The sequence below is a fragment of the Dendronephthya gigantea genome, unplaced genomic scaffold (assembly GCF_004324835.1).
Source record: "Dendronephthya gigantea isolate DGI-Jeju-01 unplaced genomic scaffold, DenGig_1.0 000038F, whole genome shotgun sequence".
In the NCBI taxonomy this organism is placed as follows: Eukaryota; Metazoa; Cnidaria; class Anthozoa; order Malacalcyonacea; family Nephtheidae; genus Dendronephthya; species Dendronephthya gigantea.
In genome coordinates this window covers 1,776,502-1,799,834 of record NW_021163048.1, presented here as the reverse complement: position 1 = coordinate 1,799,834, position 23,333 = coordinate 1,776,502, and the positions used below count along the sequence as shown (strand labels likewise).

At 35.6% G+C, this 23,333-nt stretch overlaps 4 protein-coding genes across 4 annotated transcripts; 2 read left to right on the top strand and 2 right to left on the bottom strand.

The window, feature by feature from the left end:
- Positions 1–376: 376 nt before the first annotated feature.
- On the bottom strand, positions 377–7,262 carry LOC114526309 (methionine synthase reductase-like). Its single transcript, XM_028547877.1, has 20 exons — positions 6,990–7,262; positions 6,265–6,415; positions 5,967–6,084; positions 5,721–5,796; positions 5,202–5,502; positions 4,950–5,014; positions 4,425–4,568; positions 4,215–4,300; positions 3,991–4,064; positions 3,594–3,682; positions 3,262–3,340; positions 2,933–3,034; positions 2,587–2,629; positions 2,394–2,477; positions 2,084–2,207; positions 1,722–1,840; positions 1,512–1,607; positions 1,088–1,270; positions 906–970; positions 377–734 (listed from the first exon to the last, which is right to left on the bottom strand). The coding sequence occupies exons 1-20, from the start codon at positions 7,212–7,214 to the stop codon at positions 655–657; spliced, it is 2,304 nt and encodes a 767-aa protein (XP_028403678.1). The 5' UTR covers positions 7,215–7,262; the 3' UTR covers positions 377–654.
- Positions 7,263–7,616: 354 nt separating this feature from the next.
- LOC114526394 (probable rRNA-processing protein EBP2) lies at positions 7,617–10,322 on the top strand. Its single transcript, XM_028547984.1, has 10 exons — positions 7,617–7,698; positions 7,777–7,863; positions 8,094–8,242; positions 8,408–8,531; positions 8,613–8,702; positions 8,881–8,956; positions 9,105–9,207; positions 9,327–9,351; positions 9,504–9,626; positions 9,822–10,322. Exons 1-10 carry the CDS (start codon positions 7,621–7,623, stop codon positions 9,879–9,881), a joined length of 915 nt encoding a protein of 304 aa, XP_028403785.1. The 5' UTR covers positions 7,617–7,620; the 3' UTR covers positions 9,882–10,322.
- Positions 10,323–10,535: 213 nt separating this feature from the next.
- Positions 10,536–16,445, bottom strand: LOC114526393 (fizzy-related protein homolog). The gene is made up of 22 exons (XM_028547983.1): positions 16,319–16,445; positions 15,537–15,641; positions 15,375–15,421; positions 15,050–15,104; positions 14,784–14,821; positions 14,635–14,657; positions 14,462–14,526; positions 14,247–14,321; positions 14,046–14,119; positions 13,690–13,717; positions 13,509–13,565; positions 13,150–13,248; positions 12,946–13,011; positions 12,668–12,770; positions 12,448–12,566; positions 12,197–12,259; positions 12,030–12,122; positions 11,851–11,952; positions 11,626–11,664; positions 11,216–11,320; positions 11,013–11,105; positions 10,536–10,853 (listed from the first exon to the last, which is right to left on the bottom strand). The coding sequence occupies exons 2-22, from the start codon at positions 15,609–15,611 to the stop codon at positions 10,812–10,814; spliced, it is 1,461 nt and encodes a 486-aa protein (XP_028403784.1). The 5' UTR covers positions 15,612–15,641; positions 16,319–16,445; the 3' UTR covers positions 10,536–10,811.
- A 94-nt stretch (positions 16,446–16,539) lies between these two features.
- Positions 16,540–18,651, top strand: LOC114526383 (protein FAM183A-like). Its single transcript, XM_028547971.1, has 4 exons — positions 16,540–16,674; positions 16,898–16,957; positions 17,073–17,176; positions 17,510–18,651. The coding sequence occupies exons 1-4, from the start codon at positions 16,545–16,547 to the stop codon at positions 17,621–17,623; spliced, it is 408 nt and encodes a 135-aa protein (XP_028403772.1). The 5' UTR covers positions 16,540–16,544; the 3' UTR covers positions 17,624–18,651.
- Positions 18,652–23,333: the final 4,682 nt, after the last annotated feature.

Sequence of the window (23,333 nt, the reverse complement as noted above, 5' to 3'; positions counted from 1 at the left end):
TTATATGAAACAAGGCATCTGATTTGTATGAAACAACTATCTGATGCGCGAGGGAAGGACGGCATGAATTTGGGAAGGGGGGTAAATAAAAGGAAAATTATGAGATTCCTGCGACTGAAAACACACTACGATATTTTAAAGAATTCATGGACATACACAGAAACCCATGCACGTTAGAGATCGCCAATCAATTGTTGGGCAATGTAAACAAAGTCATTGGATGCTGGTTTGTTTTTTGCCATATACAATATATTAATTATCATTAAAACCTCAGTATTCCGTAGATACCTAAAATCCCCATGCACTTTCGCTAAATATTCGCAATATATTTTCCAATATCTCAAAACTATTTGATTAAAAAAATGACGATAAATAATTGGATTAAAAAAACAATGACATTGTCTAGACCACATTTTTCAACTAGGCGAATTTTCACTATAGGTGAAACTTACATACAACGAGTTTGTTTCTCCATTCCGTAGTATAACCATCATCCAAAATTCATATTTTCTTCACAAATGAGAATATGTTGTGGCAACTTTGTTGTTCAATATCAACTGAAGCTCGTATACATTTTACATGTATATCTATGTGTGATGTCACAGAGAATTGTCTAAAACCAATCCTGCATCACTATTATCAAACTGGCGTATTTCATGTCCATACTTCTTCAACATATCTGTGCTCCTGACGCAACTTCCAGATTTCTTTCTTTGCTTCTTCATGTGAAAGTCCTTGTAATAAAATAGGAGTAGAAAATTGTCACATTTGTATAGATTGACAAGAATTATTGGTATAGGTTAATTCCCAGCCCTCGTTCGATTCACCCCGAGAAAGTCCTAAATTTTGCCATACCTTACTCTGTACTAAATTACACATATATTCACAAGCTATATTTGACATACCTTTTACGCTTTGCAAAACATCGATGAACGTTTCCAACACATTTTTTGCCATGTTCTTTGCGTCACTGCAATTTCCAAATTACAAATAGTACTTTAATGTGTTATAATTAATATGGGCTACTCTTCTGAACAACGAAACAACGAAGTAAATATGGGCCCGTGTATAGAGAACAGTCACCTACCCACAAACAAAAATAAAGGCTCCAGAATCACATATTAGATCACACAACTCCTTTTCCCAAGCTCTAATATTGTCTTGTACATATTTAAGCGAAGTAGTTTTGCCTGAGTCATCGACATCACGAGAGAATGAAACAATGAGTTTCGTTAACACTCCAGTTCTTTCAAACTCTGTTAATTCTTCCCTAAAAAACGACAGTCGAGGATATTAACGTTTTGTGACCTTGTTTATCACTACATAAACGTAAGATGTTATCGAAGATATCGCTTAGCTATATGAGAAGGTCACTGCACTGAAATTATAGGGCATCTGCATGATTTAGAGGCGTTTATAAAGGATTTGTATATTTCAAAGAATATCATCATAAAAAGTATATCATCATAATTTAATTAAATATAATGTAAACTGCATACTAAGACCTTTACCTGAAAAGAAAATCCCGCTCTTTATGGCGACAACCATAAAATAACCAAGTGACTCCAAACCTGGTTTCCGATGTAGCCTGCCTCTGCATGTGCCGCCTGTAATTAAGTAGTCTTGTTACGATGAAAAAATGAATAGCCTATATTCGCGTTTAACTCTTAAAGGGGAAGGATGAAACACTACAAAATGAAGCAAGACGAAAATTAGTAAACCTGTGCTGAAGGAATCCAACAAAAGGTGCAACGCCTGTTCCAGGACCGATCATTATCAATGGAGATTGTGTGTCGTGTGGTAGATGAAACCCAGTATGATTACGAAGAACTACATTAACCTTGGAACGAGAGGAGAATACTGAATTTATTTCATGTAGATGAGTTTGAAGGAAACGAGGTTGAGTTTGAAACTGCATGAATAGACTGGCACGAAACTATGTCTCGGATAAAATACGTAAAATATCTATGCATGCATGCAAGCACATATTTGTTTGATATCCTGAAATTCCCAGGCAGTGTTTTGGTTAAATACTAGACACGTCAGTTCAATGTAGCGCTGACTGCCAATTACAATACTGTACCTTTGGTAAATTATCACTCAAAGATAACTCCCGAAAATTGCTTTCAAGCGATTTATCGTTGTTCTCATTCTTTACTGTTAATTTGTTTGAAAATTCCTGAAGCCAACCAGTACAGAGGCCATATCTGTTGAAAAGGATATTCAAAAAAATAGTGTTGGTGGATGTACACATGCGTGCGTGCATGCCTGCTCTAGTTGCAGCATGCTATCAGTTTAACATAACACTAATGTATGGTATATACTGTGAGGTCAAAACAACCCGGCAATATACGGAAAGTCCTGACGTACACAAATTTGACAACATGCCATACCTCTCATCTCTTACATTCTCAATACGTGTGAACTTGACAATGTTAAATACGAATCTCAAATGCGTCGGATGTTCTGAAGGGGAACTATATAAATGAATTAAAAGAGAGATACTGTGTTTATACAACAGAGTAAATATATATGCACTATAGCTTATATAAGTTGATGGAGGTAATAATATATATGATTTCTCACCATGCGACAGAGTATGGTCTCGGTAATAACCTTGGAAGATGCTCTAAAGAAAGGTAGGTACTTTAGAGACACGTTTAAATAATTTTGGATATTTTCAAACTCTCGAGAATAACATGCATGAATGCATAGGGCAACTAAAATATTTAAACTGGCCAATACATATAAGTTTAGGGAAACTTATAAATTTACTCATGCCATGCATGTACAGTAGCTGAGACATAAATACTGTACTCGAAGCTCTCTTACTCCATGGTATATAGAGATGGTACATCACTTACTGTATGGTATATAGAGATGGTACATTTCTTACTGTATGGTATATAGAGATGCATGGTAGTTAGCTTACCGAGAAGTCTTTCAAAGGGAGGTTTACAAGAAGGAAAGGCGTTTAAGATATCAATGAAAGAAACGTGTGGCTCGCGAATATACGACGAATAATCAGCAGCACCTATAATTGCAGAAAAAGAGGCTTTTGAACAAGATTTATAATGAAAAGGTTTATTAGATTTTGAGCGTGCTAACTCATTGGAACACTTTTCTGACTATTTTGTTTGCAACCAGTTAAAGTAGTAAATTCACAATCCAGGTTTAACACCTTTCAACAACAATTTCCTTTTTTAATTTGGCATTAAACATGCATACGCTCATGCATGGAGTTAGAATCAAGAACTTTACCTTCCTTACTGCATAATTCTTGTAACCGCCGTTTTTCTAAAGCATTACTCGTGTATTCACATAACACTCTGAGAAATGCCTGCAAGTACAAGCAATATTGTGAAAAGAATGAAAATGTGCTTACGTAAAAGGGGTTTAATACACTAGGCGCATCAACAGTGCGAGGTTTGAACCAGGCCTTGTGGCATGCAAATTTCACCAACCTCTTAGCCAGGGTTTTCGTACGAGGTTGGCAAATTCACCTAACCCATAGTGAGCGCATGGAAAACAGGCTACACGGTAGCTGCACGGTAGCATATCTATGAAGTAAGCAATTGTTAGAAATCACTCACCTTACGTGGTACAGATCGAATTTCTAAACAGCTTGTCAAAGCTTGTCTTATAGTACATTTCTGTGGAATATGGTCTGGTCGTCCTTTCGCTAAACGATAAAACAGGAATTAATATTAGTTTATTTAATATGTACAGAACACGTTGGTATAAATTCTTCACATCGGTGTGAAGCAAGACTTGGAACAAAATTTGCACCATTATACTGATACGGCAAAAGCCTTGTCGATGTTTCGACCAAAGGTCTTCGTGTTACATCATACACGATGTCAATGAACACCGTGTGACGAACAGGGAACACTTTTGTGGCCTATTAATACTATTATACATAAATCAGTAAACTGTCCTGATCGCATTATAAGGATGATTCATTACGAACAATGTCACGATTAACTGTACCTCGTTTTTTGTTTCCTACTGGATCTTTGGCTGCTAGTGTGAATACCTTCTCCGCTAGATCTTGATAATCTAACCTAAAATCAAACGGATATAACGATATGGCAATGTCTAATGCAGATATCTTAGTAAATTGTATAAGCAAGTGGATCTATACTGAATAGTTTTAGAAGATTGATGCATAATGAGATCAGTGCTAGAACGCGGCAAACTTGAAGTGAACTAACCTAGAGATGAGACCATCGACTTCATTTTTATTATTGGGACAAATGATTCCAAAAGAATCCCCGGGGTGGTAGTTAAGGACAGTATCCTGAAAGGTTGAACACTACAATATCACGTATACGAATCATTCGTGCGAACTGAAATTCAAAAACCTTTCTCATGCGTCTCCTGCACTGGATACGTAAAAACACAACGTAGGCTAAATCACATACACCAGTGTCTAATGTTAAACAGTAAGCGGTCTTCACTGCATCGTCTTTAGTCATCTGAGAATAACCAACGATCTTTGCTTCCGTTATGGGTGAAGCACTGCCTGTGAATTCAGTTCCGCCTTGCCAAGGACCAGATAAAATATCCTGCAAATATATATACACAATACTCAACTCATGATGCATGCATGTCTCGTTTTCTTGTGATATGATACTACCGATCTGTAATCTTTTCCAGAACATAGGGCTATAAGAATAATGTTGATGCAACTTAAGAAAAGTAGTAGGCATAGGGATGTACATGCATGGGGATCTTTTTCCCGGAAACCTACAAGTCATACGAAAACCGACAAATTCACTTTACTACCACTTCACTACTGAACTGAACTGTACTATATATAGCTGTTCGAAGATTGCATGTCGAACTATTGTACTGTAACATGAAGAAATCAATTGCATCAATCTGCGTTAAGAATGCGGTATAGTCCTTAGCGTTAAATCACATTTTTGTGAAAGAGTAGGACGTACCTTTCCGAATTCGTCAGTAAATGACACGCATAAATATTCAGCAGGCAAAATCGGAATACTTAAATCTAAAGAATTAATTAAGACAAGAGTTTTGCATGCTGGAAGATCGTGATAGAGAGAATCTTGCTATTAAACTATAAAACATGACATGTTCACATATTAGTATGTATAAAAAGTAAAAACCGGCAATCGCTTCAAAGGAAATCAGTCGGGCACACGACGTACATACAATAGTGCATATTATACCCGTACCTGATTCCGACAATGGCGCTCTAGAAATCCTCAATGAAGGAGTTGATTCGTAATCATCTTGTACAGGAGCTGTTGTTTCTTCCAAAATACAAGAATGATCCGCATTGTTCATGTCCACTGCTACGTCATTTTGTAAAGCGTCTTTATCCATTAAAGGTCTCGACGTGTCTTTACCATCTGTTATATCCTTGGATAGTGTCGATTGATAATTTTCATTTGATTGTGTTTGAGGTTTTTCTTCACTTGACATATTCTTACTCATAGTGTCATTTATTGATGAGTCGTCTTCGTTCTCTGAAATCTTATAGAATTATGATAAAATGCAAATGTGAATGAATTAAGTAAAATAAATCACTAATGGTGGAACAGTGATAAAAATGATACACATATTTGGGTAATTGCACTTATGTGCATATATGAATGTGCATTAAACATTGAGGGTATTTTTAGAAGAGATGAAAGCAGAAACTTTCTATTTTAATGCATGCCATTAAAGAAAATAATATTTATTTTTCTTACTTGTTTGCTTGAACTTAGTTCCCTCAAGAGGGCTGGCCAAAGTTCATCAATCCAAGGTTCAACAACGATCTCAAGCCTGGGACAGGCATAAGAATTCATTAAATAATTTTGTTACGAACAAATAGCATCCAGAAAAGCAAAAATGTGTTCAAAGAAAGAGAACATTTTTAAAAAATAATTTTAATATTCATTTTTTCACTTCTATTCAGCAGTACATTAAGAGCAATCAGTATACACAATACGCACCCAACAGCATCATCTGCAAAACCTGGTGGGTAGAAATGAGTTGCTCCGAGATCCAAAAGACGAGAATTGAGGTTTTTTGAACAATTACAAAAGTTTGTATAGTTGGTATCACCCAATCCTGAATTGTAAATGACAAAGAGCTTCAGGCAAAACAACTTAGCACATTATAATTTCACAAATAAATCTATTAAATACAATAATGAATAAGTGTGACCTTGCAGCAGCATATGGCTAAACATAGCATATCAGGCATACAGTGGATAAGGTCAAGCATCTATAAAATCCTAAATCAACCTACCAAGCAAGGTATAATGAAGTCCCTTCAAAAAGGTTGAACCTAATGTTTTCTTTCTAAGTCTTCTCCAAAACTTTGTTACTGTGTCAGGGGGTTCACCATCACCAGTTGTTGAAACAACAAATACAACACACTTCTCCTTTTCAATAGCGAACTAAAATATAAAATGTTGATACAAAATAATAATAATTTATTAATTTATATTGCGCAAATATCAATATACATTTTCAAATGCGCATAAAAAAAATTAAAACTCCTCCTGGTGGGACTATTTCATTCAGCCTATCCTATTGACACCTCTCACACGATCTCAGCAATTCAATTTGTAATTAGGTGGGATATTTGAAGTGAGCAATATTTAGTATTTTTTTAAAGCTTATGGACAGACTGAGATATGGTGAATCTTATATTTCTGTGGTGGTTTTATATAATGATGCATTGTATTGATAGCAGAAAGCATAGAAGGAATCTTATCAATCTGTTGACAATAATTAATTTCAGTATAGCTCGTAGTTTGAAAAAAAAGGTTATGGTGATAATATTTAGCTCATTGTTCAGTTATTATTAAAACCATTTTACTACAAGACATATGACGTCATTGCTCAATCAATTGCTCATCCATTTTTGGCCCATTCACTGCTGCCATCACAGTTTATAAAACTTGTGAAATAATTGCTCATTGTCGGATTTGGACGCCCTTCCACAAAACAGCAGTAACCATTTCTTACCTTCTTGTCTGTAGTACTGAGGCACAGCAACTTGGCTTTTAGATCAAATCCTTCAGCTTGTTCAAATATTTCTTCAGCAATCGCTTTTGCTTGACCAGTTTGTGATCCGTAAAGTATGGTAAAAGTATTTTCACTCATTTTAGGTAAAATAGTCTTCTCGATTCTTCTCAACAAAAGAAATCGGGAATAAAAACACATTAAAAGCCCGAAGAAGATTCGAATCATCGGCCATCTTTGTTTTGTTTTGAATTTTTTATTCCAAACCACGTGCTAATCACCGGCAAACTTGTTACGTAATCATGATGATGGTAGAATAACGACATGAAAATTTAACCGGGCTTCATAAAGAATAGAGACTAGATTCGCGGTTGGTACGGTTGCTTCTCTTGCGGTCTTGCCTACAAAATACAAATTGTTGTTTACTCAATATTGTGGAGAGGACTGGAGAGTGAGGATCTCGTTGTTCCAGTAAGTTCCAACTTCCAAGAAACTAAAGGAGATTTACAACTTCTTACGAAGTTGAAATTCCAAGAAATTAAAGAAGACTTACAACTTCTAAGTGGAAGCAACTTACAATTTTTTTCGCGACTGTGATACATTGTGGAAAGCGGCTTCTTTCAAAAAATGCAACATGGCGTCCGAAAACGACGAGAATTTGTTGTTGGAAGACAGTTTCTCGGAGCAGTCTGATGGTGTGTCAGACGAAGAGGTAATCTGTTTATGTTCGTTAGGCGATTAAGCTTCATAATATTGCTTTGACCGTTTTACGTTGCTTTGATTTTTTTAGCTGCAAAATGCGTTTTTGTCGGGAAAAGTCAAGCCAGGTCTAAATCGCATGGTCGAGAAAGTCGAAAAGGTTTTTGTCAATAAAGTGGTATGATGGCGAAATTATTTATCTTTATTTAAAAACAAGTATTCTAAATGATGCTGATTATTCTGAAGTCTTACATGAAGTCTTCTAAAGTCTTACAGGTTGTTTTACCCTCACCTAATATTGGCTAATAACATGATAGCATGCGTAATTAACTGACTGCTGCCAGTGAGCCAGTCCCTTGTGACATAAAGGTTCACCACTGTATTCCCCCTCCTTTTTTTTAAATCTAGCCTGAACTCAATGAAAAACTAAATGAGATTAAGTTAGAGTTAGATTGGTTAGAACGGCTGGATGTAACAAGTGATATTGGAAAAGATGATACAAAAAATGAAATGGAAAAGACAGATGTTCATGATGACTTCAAAAGAGAAATGAAATTGTAAGTCGCCCCTAAACTAAACTTGCTGTAAGCCATAGCTAGTGCATTCCATGTAAACTTTGTACCTGTGGTCTTTGACATAGCCAGAAATGCATCTTTGAATGTATTAGGCACAAGCTAATGTAAATGGAATGAATACTCATAAAAGGATAATTATTTTTCAAGCTACAAACAAGCACAAATGGCAGTATCAGAAGCTCTACCTAAACTTAAAAAACTTGGTGTTCCAATTAACCGACCTTCTGATTACTTTGCTGAAATGGTAAAAACAGACGACCACATGCAAAAGGTAGGTTATGGTATTTTATTTATTTAAAAGTGATCGCAACAACAATTATTTGGTTAAATATGTAACTAATGTTGCTACCAGGTACGAGAGAAGCTTGTTACAAAGGAGTTGGCTATGGAAAAGTCTGAGAAAGCAAGGAAGTTGCGAGCAATGAAGAAATATGGTAAAAAGGTAATTTCACTGTACATATTACATGTTGTTAACATTTTACAGTTGTGGGCACTTTTTGGCAAATAAATTAGTAAAGTGTAATTTGTTCTGTAAACAAGTCTTATCTTGCAGGTTATAAGTTACTGAAATAGTAAACTTACTATTGATAATTTTTGTCAATCAATAACAATGGCTTTAGGTCCAACAAGAAGTTTTGAAAAAGAGACAACAGGAAAAGAAGCAAATGTTAGAGTCAGTGAAGAAGTACAGAAAAGGTACCATATAATATATGTTAAGATTACCTTTCAGAAAGCAGGAACTTTGATCAAAATATGATTGGAATTACAAAGAATTTAACTACCTTTTGGCAGGCCAAGGATTTCAAAGCAATTATTTTTTTCACAAAAAAAATTCCTTGAACAGGACAAAAAGGAAAACCAGAATTTCTACAAGACAATGATGATGAATTTGATATCAATACAGATAAAGGAACTAAACGATCAGCACCAAACAAACCTCAAGAAGGGTATTATAATTAGCCTCAGTTTATATTAAGATTATTCCTATTTTGTGATAACTATATATTAAATTTACCCTAGCTGACATAACTTACTTTATAAAATTTATGATTTTTTTTGCTTTTAGAAAATCAGCAAAGAGGCAAAGAAAGGCAAGTTTTATTTTTTTTCATTCCCCACCTACAATCTCTACTGAGATCATCATAAATCATATATAGTCATATATGGCATTCTGGGCTTTATACAACCAGCTGCAGTAGCATGTGCCTCAAGCCCTATTTCAACACAGTGCTATCTCTAATAGGATTCTAAGTATGGTTTTGGTGGAAAAAAGCGTGCAAAGAAACGAAATACTGCAGATAGTGTAGCTGATGTTAGTGCTTTCAGCTCTGCCAAACACAGCAAAGCACCCAGGGCAAAAACTAAGGTAAATATTTGGTTTTTCTTTAATTCAGTAAGTAGTCGAGATGCCGTTTTGAAGTAAGACAAACAGTCCTCTTACCAATAATTTGCCCTAATTAAATACTGTACACCATTTGGTGTCCCCATATCATTTATGACGAGATGTTCTACTTAGCAGAAGTATTACTTACTGTCTGTTTGCTGTGTGCATGTTTTATAGACAAAAGCAAAACGTGTTGGAAAGGCAAGGAGGCAAAAACTGAAAAGTAAAGGAAGGTGATGAGAAAATGGAGAACATTGACCTGCAGCATTAATGCCACGCGAGATGAATTGAGAAGCTCTATAGAACAGCAAGATTCTACCTACAGTACCTGATGACCTTTCATGTGCTGTACTGGATATTCAGATAATAAAAGATTAGCATGTTACCAATGCTGTACTGTATGTGATGAATCAGCACAAGGAAATTAGATTTACAACGATATTCTAACGTCTTGGAACCTCAAAACGATCCGCTTTAAAATACTTCTCACAGGAATGCACTTTAAAATACTTCTCACAGAAATGCACTGTACATTAATGATGGACATTCGTAGATCCCAGTGTTTGCGACAGTTTTAAGAAAAGAACAATCGAGTAGGAGCTAATATATCAAGGATATAACGAGAAAAGCATGTGTATTGTAAGCATGTAAGAATTTTAAAAAAAAAAACACAGTGTATCCTCTTAGATAATATTATTTTCGTCTCCATTCGGGCAAAACAAAATTGAAGAAATAAACCCACTGGCTCGCGAGGACTAAAGTTATATTAATAGCATAAACTTGCTACTTTTTAGTTTCTGCTTCCTTGCTAGCAGAGCAACGCAGGACGAGTTACGATAAAAATCAAATGCCCCGGTGTATCATGCCTATGATTACCACAAACTATGGGTATATTGCGCATTTTACACTACATTTTATTCATCCAATCATCATTTTTCCACACTACACCATTTCACCCAAATACTACTACAGAACATACCTCACCTACAATTTTCAATATCTAAGGGCCTGTTTAGATGGGGCCGTGGGTTGGTTGCCGAGCTACCCGGCAATATAAGCTACTATATAAAAAATAATTTAACTGTTTCAACCGCTAATTCGGCTGCAAATAAACAGGCCTAAAGTATGAGAGTCATATTTACACACAACCACCCTTCCTGTATACATTCATCTAATTTTCGTGAACAAGTTCAATTCTGACTTACATTCCTATAATGGCAAAAATATAATATAAGGTCAAGGATACAGTAATGCTAATAACATAGGTGAAGTCTGTGGTGTCAGTTTGTGTACATTTTCACCACACGTTATATTTGAAGTACCTAAGTCATCCCGAGATCCCCACTACCCGAAAAAAAAACTTTTTACCTTTTGCGATCTTGCTTTACTGAATACATTCCAGAAACGAAGGGTCTCGTCTCCTGCCCCCGTCACAATTGCTTCACCATCAGGAGATACGGCCTGAACAAAAGCGAGATTAAGCATGTTAAGCATATTGAATACATAACAAAGATTTTAACAATTGTACCGTATAATATAATTATAAAATATAGCCTTTTCTCGGCACTCACAAGATATAGAACTCGGTAGGAATGCCCGGTCAATTTTGCCACTTGTATTAGAGAAGGATATTTCCATACAAGTATTTGATTCTGTGAATAACCATGAGTGCTAACCTATGTATACAACATATAAGATAAGATCAAAACATTTACAGTATATATACCTACACTACTTTTTGTTCTACGTACTTTTATTAGTACAGATATTTATCATGATTGTAATAGTGTTACATATCTTTTGTGATATGCATGTTTATCTTTGGAGCATGACGTTTTACATTTTTTGCAAATAAAGTTGATTATCTATATAGTGATAATTATGGAAAAGATGGTGAATGTAAATTTTGACAAAACGTTAGACCGGGAAACCACGCCTTTCAAGAACAGACAACTAGGCTAATGAATGTATATATACTTACAAGTTCATTTGAATGTTTTGACCACGCCAAATTACAAACCTGCAAAAATACGAATTCAAACGCTAAATATGAGCTATTGTGCCCAATAATAGCATTCGCTGTACGCAATATAGTTTAACAACTTCATTCAAACTTAAACAATACTTGCGGCGATAGGATATTAAGTGCGTATTGTACGAGGAATTTTAATATTATACGTACATGCATATTTCATTTTTATCATACCTGGGAACCAGTATCGACAGACTGTAACGGTTGAGCAGCCAACGTATTCCAAAACCGTATACACCTGTCAGCAGTACCACCCCCGGATGCCAGTAAACCATGCTATAACACGAGAAAACAATGAAACATATTAAATAATATCAGTTATAAAACGAGGAATACCACAAGTGTGGCTGTACCTGATGGGGAGACCACGATATCGCCTTGACAGCGGCTGTATGCTCGTTATATTGTTGAACCGGAATCGAGCTGCTTGTGTTCCACACGAGTAGCTAGAAAAATAACGAAGCACCATTTTGAAAAACTTTTATAAACATTAGGTATATGGAATTGTCGTAAACTTTACCTTATTGTCGTTTCCCCCCGATGCCAAATGTTGATGATCTGGCGACCATTTTAAACCACAAACCTATAGCAAAAGAATTATAGGATAAAATTGAACAACAACTAAACTTTCACGGGGGAAGTTTTTTGGTTTGGAATATCGAATTTTCGGCAGCATTATCGACAAGATTCGAAATTCAATGAAAAATTAACCTTTACCCCACTGTAGCTATACAGTACGTGCACATTTTCCGTGAAATTATTTCAACCAACCTCCTGTCTGTGTCCCACAAGCTTTCTCTCGCTTGGTTCTGAGCTTCGTAAATCACGCTGTAAGATCGATCTGTCTCTACTGCCGGAACACAGAAGCTCTCCATTCCAAGCAATCGCACCTGCAATGGCCAGGTTACATGCAGTTACACTCGCATGCAGTGTACAATTACATGCATTCGCAATTTTTCCTGCGATTTTTTACGAAGACGTTTTCACTTACCGACCCGCGCCGTATGTCCTTCCAGAGACCGCAGTTTCTTTTGCGCAGTGGCATCCCAGATTTGTACGAAACCGCGGTGAGTGCCGACAGCCACATGACCAGTCTATAGATTATGACGTCAATTTAGGTTTCTGTTAACTTTGAGAACAAGTGTATACTGTACATAACATATAGTGTGATCCAGCATATTCGTAGGGTAAATTACGATAGTATACTACAGTTTTAAACACACTTGCATGGTAGAAAGATATTAGGTAAGAAAAACCTGTCTGACTTACCCTTTCTGCCCACGAGACTGATGTTACAGAATCACTATCATCTGAGAGGTCACAAAGCTTCGTTACCTGTGAGGTAAACACGAAGACGAGAAAAAATTGATCAGTAATAATGTAATGTACATGTATGGCCTCTGATATTAATTGTTGATAGAAGACAGCGCTAATAGCAAGATGTAAACAATGAACCAAATATTATTTACTCACCTGGCTAGTGCATGCACTCCAAAGATAAACGCATGTACCCAAACCAACGCTGAGAATATTCTGTTGGGACCAGTCGACCAAATTTAAATAGAAATCATCCTGAAATGAAGAAACAGATTTGTTTAACAGTAATAACACGTTGTTTATAATATCACGACGGATGACTTCTATACGCTTTGAATGTGACTTTAAAAGACTTTTGGAACATTTCGTTGTGTCAGGAAAACGACCCAAGAATTGAGTGTGTTTTGCTGAAATACCAAAATATCTCGTTCTTGCAAACATTCTGACCCCATTTCAACATCGCCCGCAATGAAATCCCGACATGCTATGACGTAATACAGTATTATATGCCTTGCCTGTAATTCAGGAGCATCTAAAACTTTAAAAGGAACCTTCGATATTTTCCGCGTAGCCTAAAGGATAAAGTTCTGTATTTTTATTCAGAATAACGATTTCGTAGTAATATAGCTACGTAATCGTATTGCTCATGCAGAAACTTTAGGATAACATGACTTTAGTTTGGAGGTAACCACTTACTTTTCTAGGCGATCGTAGCAGATTGTGACTATAAAGTTTGAAAAGAAAAGATTCAGTCAAACGAAATAGTGAGTACAACCCTATTTAAATATCCTTGTCTATACATATTGGGTTTATAATTTGCCTGTTTTGTCACGCTGTCGATGTAGAGTACTGTACACTGTACATGTTGAGTAGCTATATTTCGCTCTGGGCATATTATGGAGCTAACATACAGTATATGGCCTTTAATTTCTTTTTCTTAGACTGTGCATGCACGAAGGCGTGCATTTGACAAAAGAATGTGTAGTATTGAATACAATGCTCAACAAGTGAAGATAAAAGCTTAGATGAATGTTAATATTATTAAAAATCACCTGTTTTTGCTGACGGGTGAAAGCGAATAGGACTTCCCATCAAACTCTGAACGTTTTACCCTTTTTGCCTGATACTGGAAGAGAAGCCACATGATAATAATTTATTAGCTAATACACTGATCGTCTATACTAATCCGAATCGTAGTTTCGGTTTCAAAAACTGCGCGGTTGTGATCTACTAACGGACGAAAAAGGTCTTACCTGAAACAGATTTCTTGCGCAGCTCGATTTTGGAGTTGCGCGGTTCTCGTTGTTGATACAAGACCCCTGGGCATCCTGGGAACACAGGTATGGGTATTACAAAATCAAAAAAAATTGAAAGTTTCAGTGTAACTGATATTTATCATGCAGTAAAAATCAGCACACTCTAGAAATATACTGAAACAATGATGCTGCCAGTTATAATATAGGCAAACCTTTAAATCGTCGATTTCAGTACCCAGAAGTTCGTTTTTAAGTAAACAATTGTAGGCATGACTCTCTGGAAATAAAAAATTCAAGGACTAAATATTTTTTAGGAAAAAATTAGCTCTCAAGGTACAAAAATCTTGAAACAAAAGAATAACAATATATACTGTATGCACAGTACCTTTTGAATCAGGGCTAGTTTCCCTAAAAGTGCATGGAATTTGTTATAAAAATGTAAATCACATAACAATTCTAGATAAGCTTTCCTACAACTGGTCCCAGAACTGTAATATGACAGATATAAAATGTTACAGAGATAGAAAGACAAACCTGGCTACAGGACTACTTTTAGTGCTGTCAACATTTTCCTGAAGAAAAGAACAATGAGAACATTTAAGAACATTATTGTATTGATGATAGTAATATAGACGGTAAAATTTATTCACAACCTTAGACAAAATCAGTATAGTTTAGAATTAATTAAAAGCAATGACTATAGTTCAATAAACATCCAAAAAGTTAGTATGTACATGTACTTCATGTTGAAATCCCCTCACAACAACCAGACCAAAAACAGTGGTAAAAATATTATCTACCTGAAGTAAATTAAATCCCACCTCCCAGTTTGAGCCAGCTCGACTCGGAATGAATCTACAAACATACAAAGCTTTGCTATGTACAGATGCTCGATCAACAGGCCCAAATACGGTGTACATAATTGGGTCTATTATTTGCCTGTTTTGTAACAGAGCTGTACCCCATATTTGATTAGAGGTTATTCATGAGGCCCCTTGTTTTAATTTGATCTACTGTAACTAGGATTGTTGATACAAAAGTACTTCAGTCATTAAAGAGATTTTCTTACAATATTTTAGTTGGTCACTGAACAGCATTAAATAAGAAGTTACTTGAAGTGTTTACCTGTCACTATAAACCTCTTTCCGTGGTGATCGATATGGTGAAACTGCCTACAGTGAAATAATAACAATTTAATCATGAGTAGCATTTTCACATAGCTCATAGCTGCAACAGATATCTGATATTCACACTAATAAAATGTTGCTTTGACTGTCATCAACTTACTGGAGATGTAGGAGAGGAAAGGGGACTTATACCATGTTGTCCTAGTAACAATCGTTTTTCATAATCTGGATCCATACAGTGTCATTTGTCGATTGAGGTTGAAAACTGTGAATTAAAACAGAAATCAATTGTTTCAATTCAAAAATAAATATCTGGCTCAAGGCCTTTATACTATGTTGCAGGGAAATTAGGCGTTGAAAAAATAATATATATTGCATCAATTTATTATGTAAGTTGCTAAACTTCCTTTTTACTGATATGCTTCAATACACACATACAATTCACACATCAAGGATCAACTTTATTGGTACTGCAATGGTGCAGGTTTGAATGTTTGGAGATTTCTCTGGGTTTTCATTGGTAAAGATCTGATTTTCATATTTCACATTTTTTGTAATTCACACACCGAATCTGACATACAACCAATAATAGATTATGGTGGAAAGCCACATTGGGAAATTTTAACACTCAAAACCAGCTTAAATTATGCTATTCAAGATCATATGGTGTAAAATATCAAAGCAATTTTTAAAAGTTGATTTTATTTTTAAACCTAATTTACATGTTTGATCAGTAAAAATGATATTCATATGCTGCAGGATTGCTGATGATTATGAGACCCGTCTCTGTATATGTTGATTTATGTTGATACTCTTTTTAAACCCAAGGAGTCATCTAGCATTAACACTTGCTCATCAAAGCCAAACTGTATATCATATTTAATTACATGATACAGCAGACAAGTTAGGAGATCTTTACGAAAAAATAAAACAATATAATACCTTCTTTTATTCTTGAGGCTATAAAACGTTAAAGTCCAAGAAATTCTCACATATGAAAGAATATTTTCACATTCACCAACTTGGTTGTAATCGAAGTTTTCAATAAATAACGTTCAAATTGTTGTTTGGGGGCTGGCACTAGTGACGGCGAATATTGATGAATCCTCGATGCTTGCTTGGCAGCGGTTGTACAATTTGGTTACCGTGGCAACACGAAAAAAACAACATGGCGTCCAAGAAAGAAAAACCTGCGGTGAATTTCGTGCACCAAAATGCCATTCTTTGTGAGACAATTAAGAAAGAACAGCAAAATCAGAAGTTATATACAAATTACAGTGTAAATCCTTTTACAAAAAGTAGGTAAAGCTCGTCGACGTTTCTTGGACTTGACCAACCTGCCACTCACTAGAGGCAGAGCTTTAATAGCTCACTCATGTTTCAAGTTTGGATGTTTTTCTAATATTTTGACCGATTTACTATATTCTTATAACCTGTTAAATGTTGTTTTTAAAAATAGTATGGAATGTCTTCCGTTGTGAGTTCCTTTTATGTTTTAATTGAATTTTAATTTCTCGTCAGTGTACACATTAACGGGAAAACCAAATTCACTCCATGATTCTGCTGACGGCGAGGAAGATGGTATGCATTTTCATTGTACACTACAATTGCTCTAGACACGCTCTTTAGTATTAAAGTTTATAAGGTCAATCACTGGTTTTCACGCATGCACAGTTTTAATCTCCATTTTTTACAGACACATTTTTGGAAGTTATAACGAAAGCACACCGAACTCCTGTTGAAAAATTTGAATTCCCGCTTACCTCCAATCAGGATTATGGTTGGAACACGCAACCTTTGGTAAGAAATATTTCAAGTGTTACACTTTAATCAGATAGATAGATTATGGTAGTCCAGACCTAAACTATTTGCCATGGTCTAGTGGTAAATACGTGTATATCCCCATGAGGGGATTTATACATAAAGAGAGAATGCATTGCTACTAAAAAAAGGATAGGATTGTGGTATAAACTGTACCTTTCATGAATTGCTTTTATATCACACAGTGAAGCAGAATTTTTATGCTTTGTCCCCAAATTTAGTGAATCACACAACTGTCAGAAGAAGTCAGGGGATAATTTTTTATCACCTGAAGAAACTTTATTTTGTTTTCAATCACATTTCAATACATAGATTGATGGTCAGCGTACTGACCCAAGATTACATCATCGAAGACAAAATTCTGAGGTCACTAAGTACATGGACGTCGCTTGGAGAGTCAAAGAACAGTCAGAAAATATGAATTAAGATGACAAATGATTAGTTGTACTATATTTATTTCAATTCATAAAAATGCACTATTAATTCTTCGGGCTATTGCAAAATCATTCCATCCATCGCACGCGCATATTCAGTAGTTTATACCTGAAGAACGATGTATTTATATATTCGATGTTGTATATTTTGTCTTGGGATATATTAGGACCAAAAATTAAATTCTCAATAGTGTTCAAAATGAAGATAGACTTTGTTAGTCCTCAGCTGACGAATTGCCGACCTGATTGCATTGTAGGCTGCAGGCATTAATTTGATAACATCAGTCATGCATCGTGCGCACAAAACATTTTCCTAGCTGCTGCCCTCCAGGGTTGGTAAGTTACTGAATAAATAAGCCAAACATTGTTATTGGCGGCCCTTTGATTCCTTTGTTTCAAACAAAGAAAACAAATGTTATGTTAATATATTTGGCTTATTTATTCATAAAATCTACCAACCCTGCTGCCCTCAGCCTTATCGAGTTACGAATAACTTAACCCTAAAGCTACGAGCTCAAACTGCTTCAGCGCCACTACAAATCTCTATGAGGATTCACATTTTTGTCAGAGAAGGCGCGTCTTTCAACAGAAAAGTCTTGACCCTAAGGGCCTCGACGTTCTACATGTTGACAAACATGCAAACCAAACATTCTGACTTCTAGCTTTCGAAACGCCAACGCTGTCCCAAAGAGTTAGGTTAATGAAGGGCAATTTATAATGGAAGTTATCAGTTTGAAATCTCTCATGTTAGACTTACGATTGTAATTAAGACGGAAGCACCAAACTAATGAGAAATATTTTATTAAAAATAGCCTTGTCGTGCAGTACGAATTTATATTGCAGTTGAGATCGATAAGAGCCTTCCAAACTGATTAAACTATATTAATTTTGAGATTCGTTAGATATTCATTTCGTAATGTTTAGTGTCCCTAAGGGCTGCTTTCTACCGTCGCGTTTAATTCTTAAGGCTGCTTTCCACTTTCGCGTTTTTTATACGCACGTACATGTACGGAAAATTTTAAATGCTTTTAAATTTTTATTATTATAACATCTAGGTCAACTAATCATACTAAAGTATGCAGAAAACTAAGTTCCTTAGATTTATTCACTTAGTTTTTTCTAGGACTTAGTTTTTTCAAGGTAAAATTTACAAGGATTTTGACGGTTTTTACGTGCGTGTACGTGCGTATGAAAAATGCGTAAGTGGTAAACAACCTTTACATGTATATATGTACACGCACGTAAAAATGTAAAATCTTCCAAGTTGTTATACAATTAATTTTACCGCAGAAAAGTCAAATCATCAACATGCAGAATTCAATCCTTTGCATATATTCAATCGTAGATTTCATTTTATAAGTAGCTATCATTTAAATTATTTTAAACTTTAACGTGCGTGTACGTACGTGCAAAAAACGCCACAGTGGAAAACGGCCCTAGGGCGGCAGCCCTAACTTCCCTAAGCTTTTACGTTCTAACTTTCAAACCTGGGTATATAACGTGCGTTACGCCACTGTGGTATGGGTACCGATTTTAGCCGTGCCGTTCCAATAAATTGAGTGAAGTGTAAATTGGACTAAACACTATTAAACAAACGAAAGGAAAAACATATATAACTGGAAACAAAACCGAGGGATATCAGTGTTCTGTGTCAAATATGCACTGATTCGTTGGGGAATTTTGCCTTGATGAATAATTAAGAAAGATTTAAAAAGATTTAATCTTAATTCCGTGCATACACGCACGCGTATGACAAACTATATTTGGACTAAACGCCCCAAGAACGTGGGATGTTTTTGCGCACGGTGAGATGTCATCAAACTAATTCATAATACACTTTCAGTTAAAGCTCAAAATTCTGTACAAAAGTTCCGGTTTGAAATTAAAATGAGAATGGTTGTCATAAGCACAATGCTCAACTGCTAAAATATATGTACTTAATATATTTAGTCTAGTATTGTATATTTTATTCAGTGACACTGATGCATATAAACAAGACTTTGACTGACTTGAATAAATTGCGCAACGAGATTAGACGCCATTGAATTATTGAATAATTTTTCTATTCGTAAGAGTTGATCATGAATGTTTACTTTGTAATACATGATTTACGTTGTTTACGTCGACCGCCCCCAAAATCTAGCAAATTAAGTTATTTCTGTTTATTCTTTGGAAAAACACGACTAATAAATCTGTTTGGTGTCAAGGAAGTCAAATATACCCCCATGAATAAGTCTGTAATGAATTTTTTCAACCTGTAGACGATTTGTATACGGAAGTAAACACAAACATGCACTAAATCGCAAGCGTGCTAAACTGAAAAACTATATACAGTATAATAAAGTATCACGGATCCGAACGCGTCCCTTGACTGGGCATTTAGCTAAATAGCTATTACTATAAATTTAGTTACGGTGGTTTGCAACGTACACGCAGTAGGCGAAACACCTGGGAACGGGGATGGCAACGTACGCTTCCCCATCCTCGTCCCCAGGGCCTAGCTCCGTTGCTCTCCGCAACGGAGCTAGGCCCTGGGGACGAGGATGACGCTTCCCCCGCAATCAAATCATTTTGCCCCAACACTTTTGAACACGCGACTCCCTTAACTTTTTGCATGGCCACAGTTCAACACGACAGAAGAAAATATAGCAGCTATTGATTGCTTTATATAATATTTGTAATCCATATTATATGAACATAATATATATGAACATATTCAACTATATCTTATAGATCTATTCAACAACTGACAACAAGCCCATAATTATCGACATAATGATTCCTGTCTTGACAAGTCTTCACATGCTCTCAAAATTCAAATTTCTAATAAAAAAGATATGATCTCTTTTATGATCGCTTTTACTCATGTAATTGTTGTTCTATCCAGTCTTAATGTGCATGTTTAGTTACCTCATTCATTCTGAGATGATGATGACGTTATTCGTAAGTTCAGTAAATTGTATAAAAGTCGACGAGAACGCAATGTAAGGGCCTAATTTCACGGGCGCTTTTTGTCGTCGAAAAGGCGAAATATTTTGCTGTTTCTTTTGAATTTCGACCAATTGAATAAATTAATTCTGCTTCATTGCTCACAATTGAAAAGAAGCAGGCGAAATATTTCGCATTTCGCTCGAAAATTTAGCCCGTGGAATTAGGGCTTAAGATGCGTGCGGCGTTCTAAGAAAAATCGTGCCGGGTCTGCCCATTTCAAGGATATGGATTTGATCAAATCAGTTAAGATCTCTTCGAGCTAGTATAATAATTTCATCTGGTGGTGCAAGACCGAGCTTGCAGTAGTTTTGGGCATTTTGGACGTAAGTAATTTTGGACATAAGGCATTTTTTGCTATAAACTATAAACCTCAGATAATGAAACACGTATTTTTATTATCTGATCACACCACAAAACCGGCGTTCAAAATGCCGGGAGGTGATAAGAACATGATGAGAACGTCATTCAAATACATGCAAATATTTGAAGCCAAATTGTCATTAGATCAGTCAAGAGAACAAAGAAAACAAAAAGGCAATACAAAAACACACAAAGAATTAGTGTGATGTTGTTTTTTTTACATAGGTGTGCGTTTTATCAAAAACTAGAACACAGCAGATTTTCCATATTTCACTAGTGAAATATTTCCCATGTTTCACTCGAGAGAAGTCTAAAAAACTCATTGTATTTCAAAATTTCTCTGGCTTTGAAAATACCATTGATACCTTGCGGACCCGGGTTATCTTAGGGAATACCATGGCTACTTCATTCTACACGGCACTTGCCATATCATCTAATGGTTTTATTGGTTTAACGAGAGCTAGGTAAAAATTACGATTTAAACTTTGAACAACATTAAGAAAAACGCAGACGTCCAGATAAACCAGTATTTTATGTTATAGTCGTTCATATTACTATTTGCAATTGCACGAAATATCAATTAACATAAATGCAAATACCATATAGCTTTACTTCATTTCCCGCAGCACTTGCCATCACCTAAAGGTTTAACGAGAGCTGGGTGAAAATAACGATTTTAACTTTGAGCAACACGAAGGAAAACGCAGATGACCAGATAAACCATGTATTGCAGTATTTTACGTTTTAGTCGTTCATGCAAATTGATTTGCAATTACACGAAATATCCAATTATAAACAACGATTTAAATGTTATTTATAACATAAATCAATTAAAATGTTTGTGTGACCTAATCCCAATTGTCACTTACTTAAAATTTTTCATTTTCTAACTAAGCTTTTTTTTTCTTAAATTTACCCAACCCACTAGTATATTCAATACGGTAAAGACGGTAATGCAAACTTACGTGACTTGGCTATGGTTATAAAACAATAAGACAAATTTAGCCGTCAATATAAATGGATATTGGAATGCGGAAATATGGAGAAATACTGAAAAAAATGTATTTTTACAACTTACGTTGCACTAATTGTTTCCGTTAAATATTGTCCGCAAATATGTATGTCAGCCATGCAGGCTGAGCCAGCTCTGTGCCTCTGTTGTAGGGAGTTGAGACCTCATTGTCTAAGGGAGCTTTCCTTTAAGCGACAAAAATGGTCAAACCGGCGTTGATTGACGTACGTAGGAATGAATCGACTTGGGAGGGCCAACTGGGCTCTCCTAATGTATAATGTCTCACATGCACTAACTGAACTAAGTGATAAGAATGATGTTATCTGGCACCAAATATTCTGGTAGTTGAATTGGTAAAACTATAGTCTAAATATACATGCACGCATGTGGACCTTCAGAATGGCCAGTGTTGGAATTGCAAGTAGTACGTAGCACAAAATCTTTTTGGTATTTATTTTCACCAAGGATTGCGGTTAAACCTGATTTTAAATCCACTCAAAGTCAGTCATTTTACTTCCTTCACATGCCAATTAATACTGAAGTGTTTCTAAAAAGACGCCTCACTAAATATCCATGAAAGTCGACAACACAGAAGGTTTTTCTACAGAAGTTTATATTATTAGTGCATGGACCTCTTCTGAATAACACTATATAATATAGCTCCTGTTCAAGCCAGTTAAATAGCTTGGTGAAGATGATTCATAATCCAAATTGTTCTGACTCATTGAGATGCCATATATATTCATTATTTATTCATTACACTGCCTAAACCACAATGACCGAAAATGATGAATTCAGGATAAAAATTCAAACAATGAAAAGATTTAGCTACGCACAAAAACATACAAATTTCACGGAACATTGTAATTATATCACTAAAATAGATTCAAAGTGTAGAACAACTATGAAACGTATGATCAAAAATGATTGCTGATCTCGTTGATGAGAGACAATGACATGTTGTAAAAAGATACATTTTGATGTATTGGGTAATACACTCAATACCCGAAATTATAAAAGGGCCTTGCGTCATGATATACATATATATTCGCCCCCCCCCTAGTTATATAGTTAAAAAAGGCCCTGAAGTAGAAATGTTAATAACAGGAAACACGCAGTCGCGCACAAATTGCACTACAATCGAAACAATGTGATTTATGTTGTTTAAGATGATTGTTTAAAATTTAAATCGGTCACTGAATAGTTTTGGTCCGAGCTACTTAAGAAAACCAACAACACGAAACCTTACTCATTGTTCTCGTCGAGCTGGTCGCGTTGTGAATCTTATAATTAAGCCCCGTATTATAATAAAGTGCATGATTAGGGTGTTATTATCTTT

Coding starts and splice junctions, on each gene's coding strand:
- LOC114526393 (XM_028547983.1), bottom strand. CDS start 15,611: ATGGATCCAGATTATGAAAAACGATTGTTACTAGGACAACATGGTATA. Junction 14,120..14,246: donor GCGCAAGAAATCTGTTTCAG/GTAAGACCTTTT, acceptor CTTCTCTTCCAG/TATCAGGCAAAAAGGGTAAA. Junction 11,953..12,029: donor TATCGTGGTCTCCCCATCAG/GTACAGCCACAC, acceptor CTCGTGTTATAG/CATGGTTTACTGGCATCCGG.
- LOC114526309 (XM_028547877.1), bottom strand. CDS start 7,214: ATGATTCGAATCTTCTTCGGGCTTTTAATGTGTTTTTATTCCCGATTT. Junction 4,065..4,214: donor GTCGATGGTCTCATCTCTAG/GTTAGTTCACTT, acceptor GTTTGATTTTAG/GTTAGATTATCAAGATCTAG. Junction 3,683..3,990: donor AGTAGGAAACAAAAAACGAG/GTACAGTTAATC, acceptor TTTATCGTTTAG/CGAAAGGACGACCAGACCAT.
- LOC114526394 (XM_028547984.1), top strand. CDS start 7,621: ATGGCGTCCGAAAACGACGAGAATTTGTTGTTGGAAGACAGTTTCTCG. Junction 7,699..7,776: donor ATGGTGTGTCAGACGAAGAG/GTAATCTGTTTA, acceptor TGATTTTTTTAG/CTGCAAAATGCGTTTTTGTC. Junction 9,352..9,503: donor CAGCAAAGAGGCAAAGAAAG/GCAAGTTTTATT, acceptor TATCTCTAATAG/GATTCTAAGTATGGTTTTGG.
- LOC114526383 (XM_028547971.1), top strand. CDS start 16,545: ATGGCGTCCAAGAAAGAAAAACCTGCGGTGAATTTCGTGCACCAAAAT. Junction 16,675..16,897: donor TGTAAATCCTTTTACAAAAA/GTAGGTAAAGCT, acceptor ATTTCTCGTCAG/TGTACACATTAACGGGAAAA. Junction 16,958..17,072: donor TGCTGACGGCGAGGAAGATG/GTATGCATTTTC, acceptor CATTTTTTACAG/ACACATTTTTGGAAGTTATA.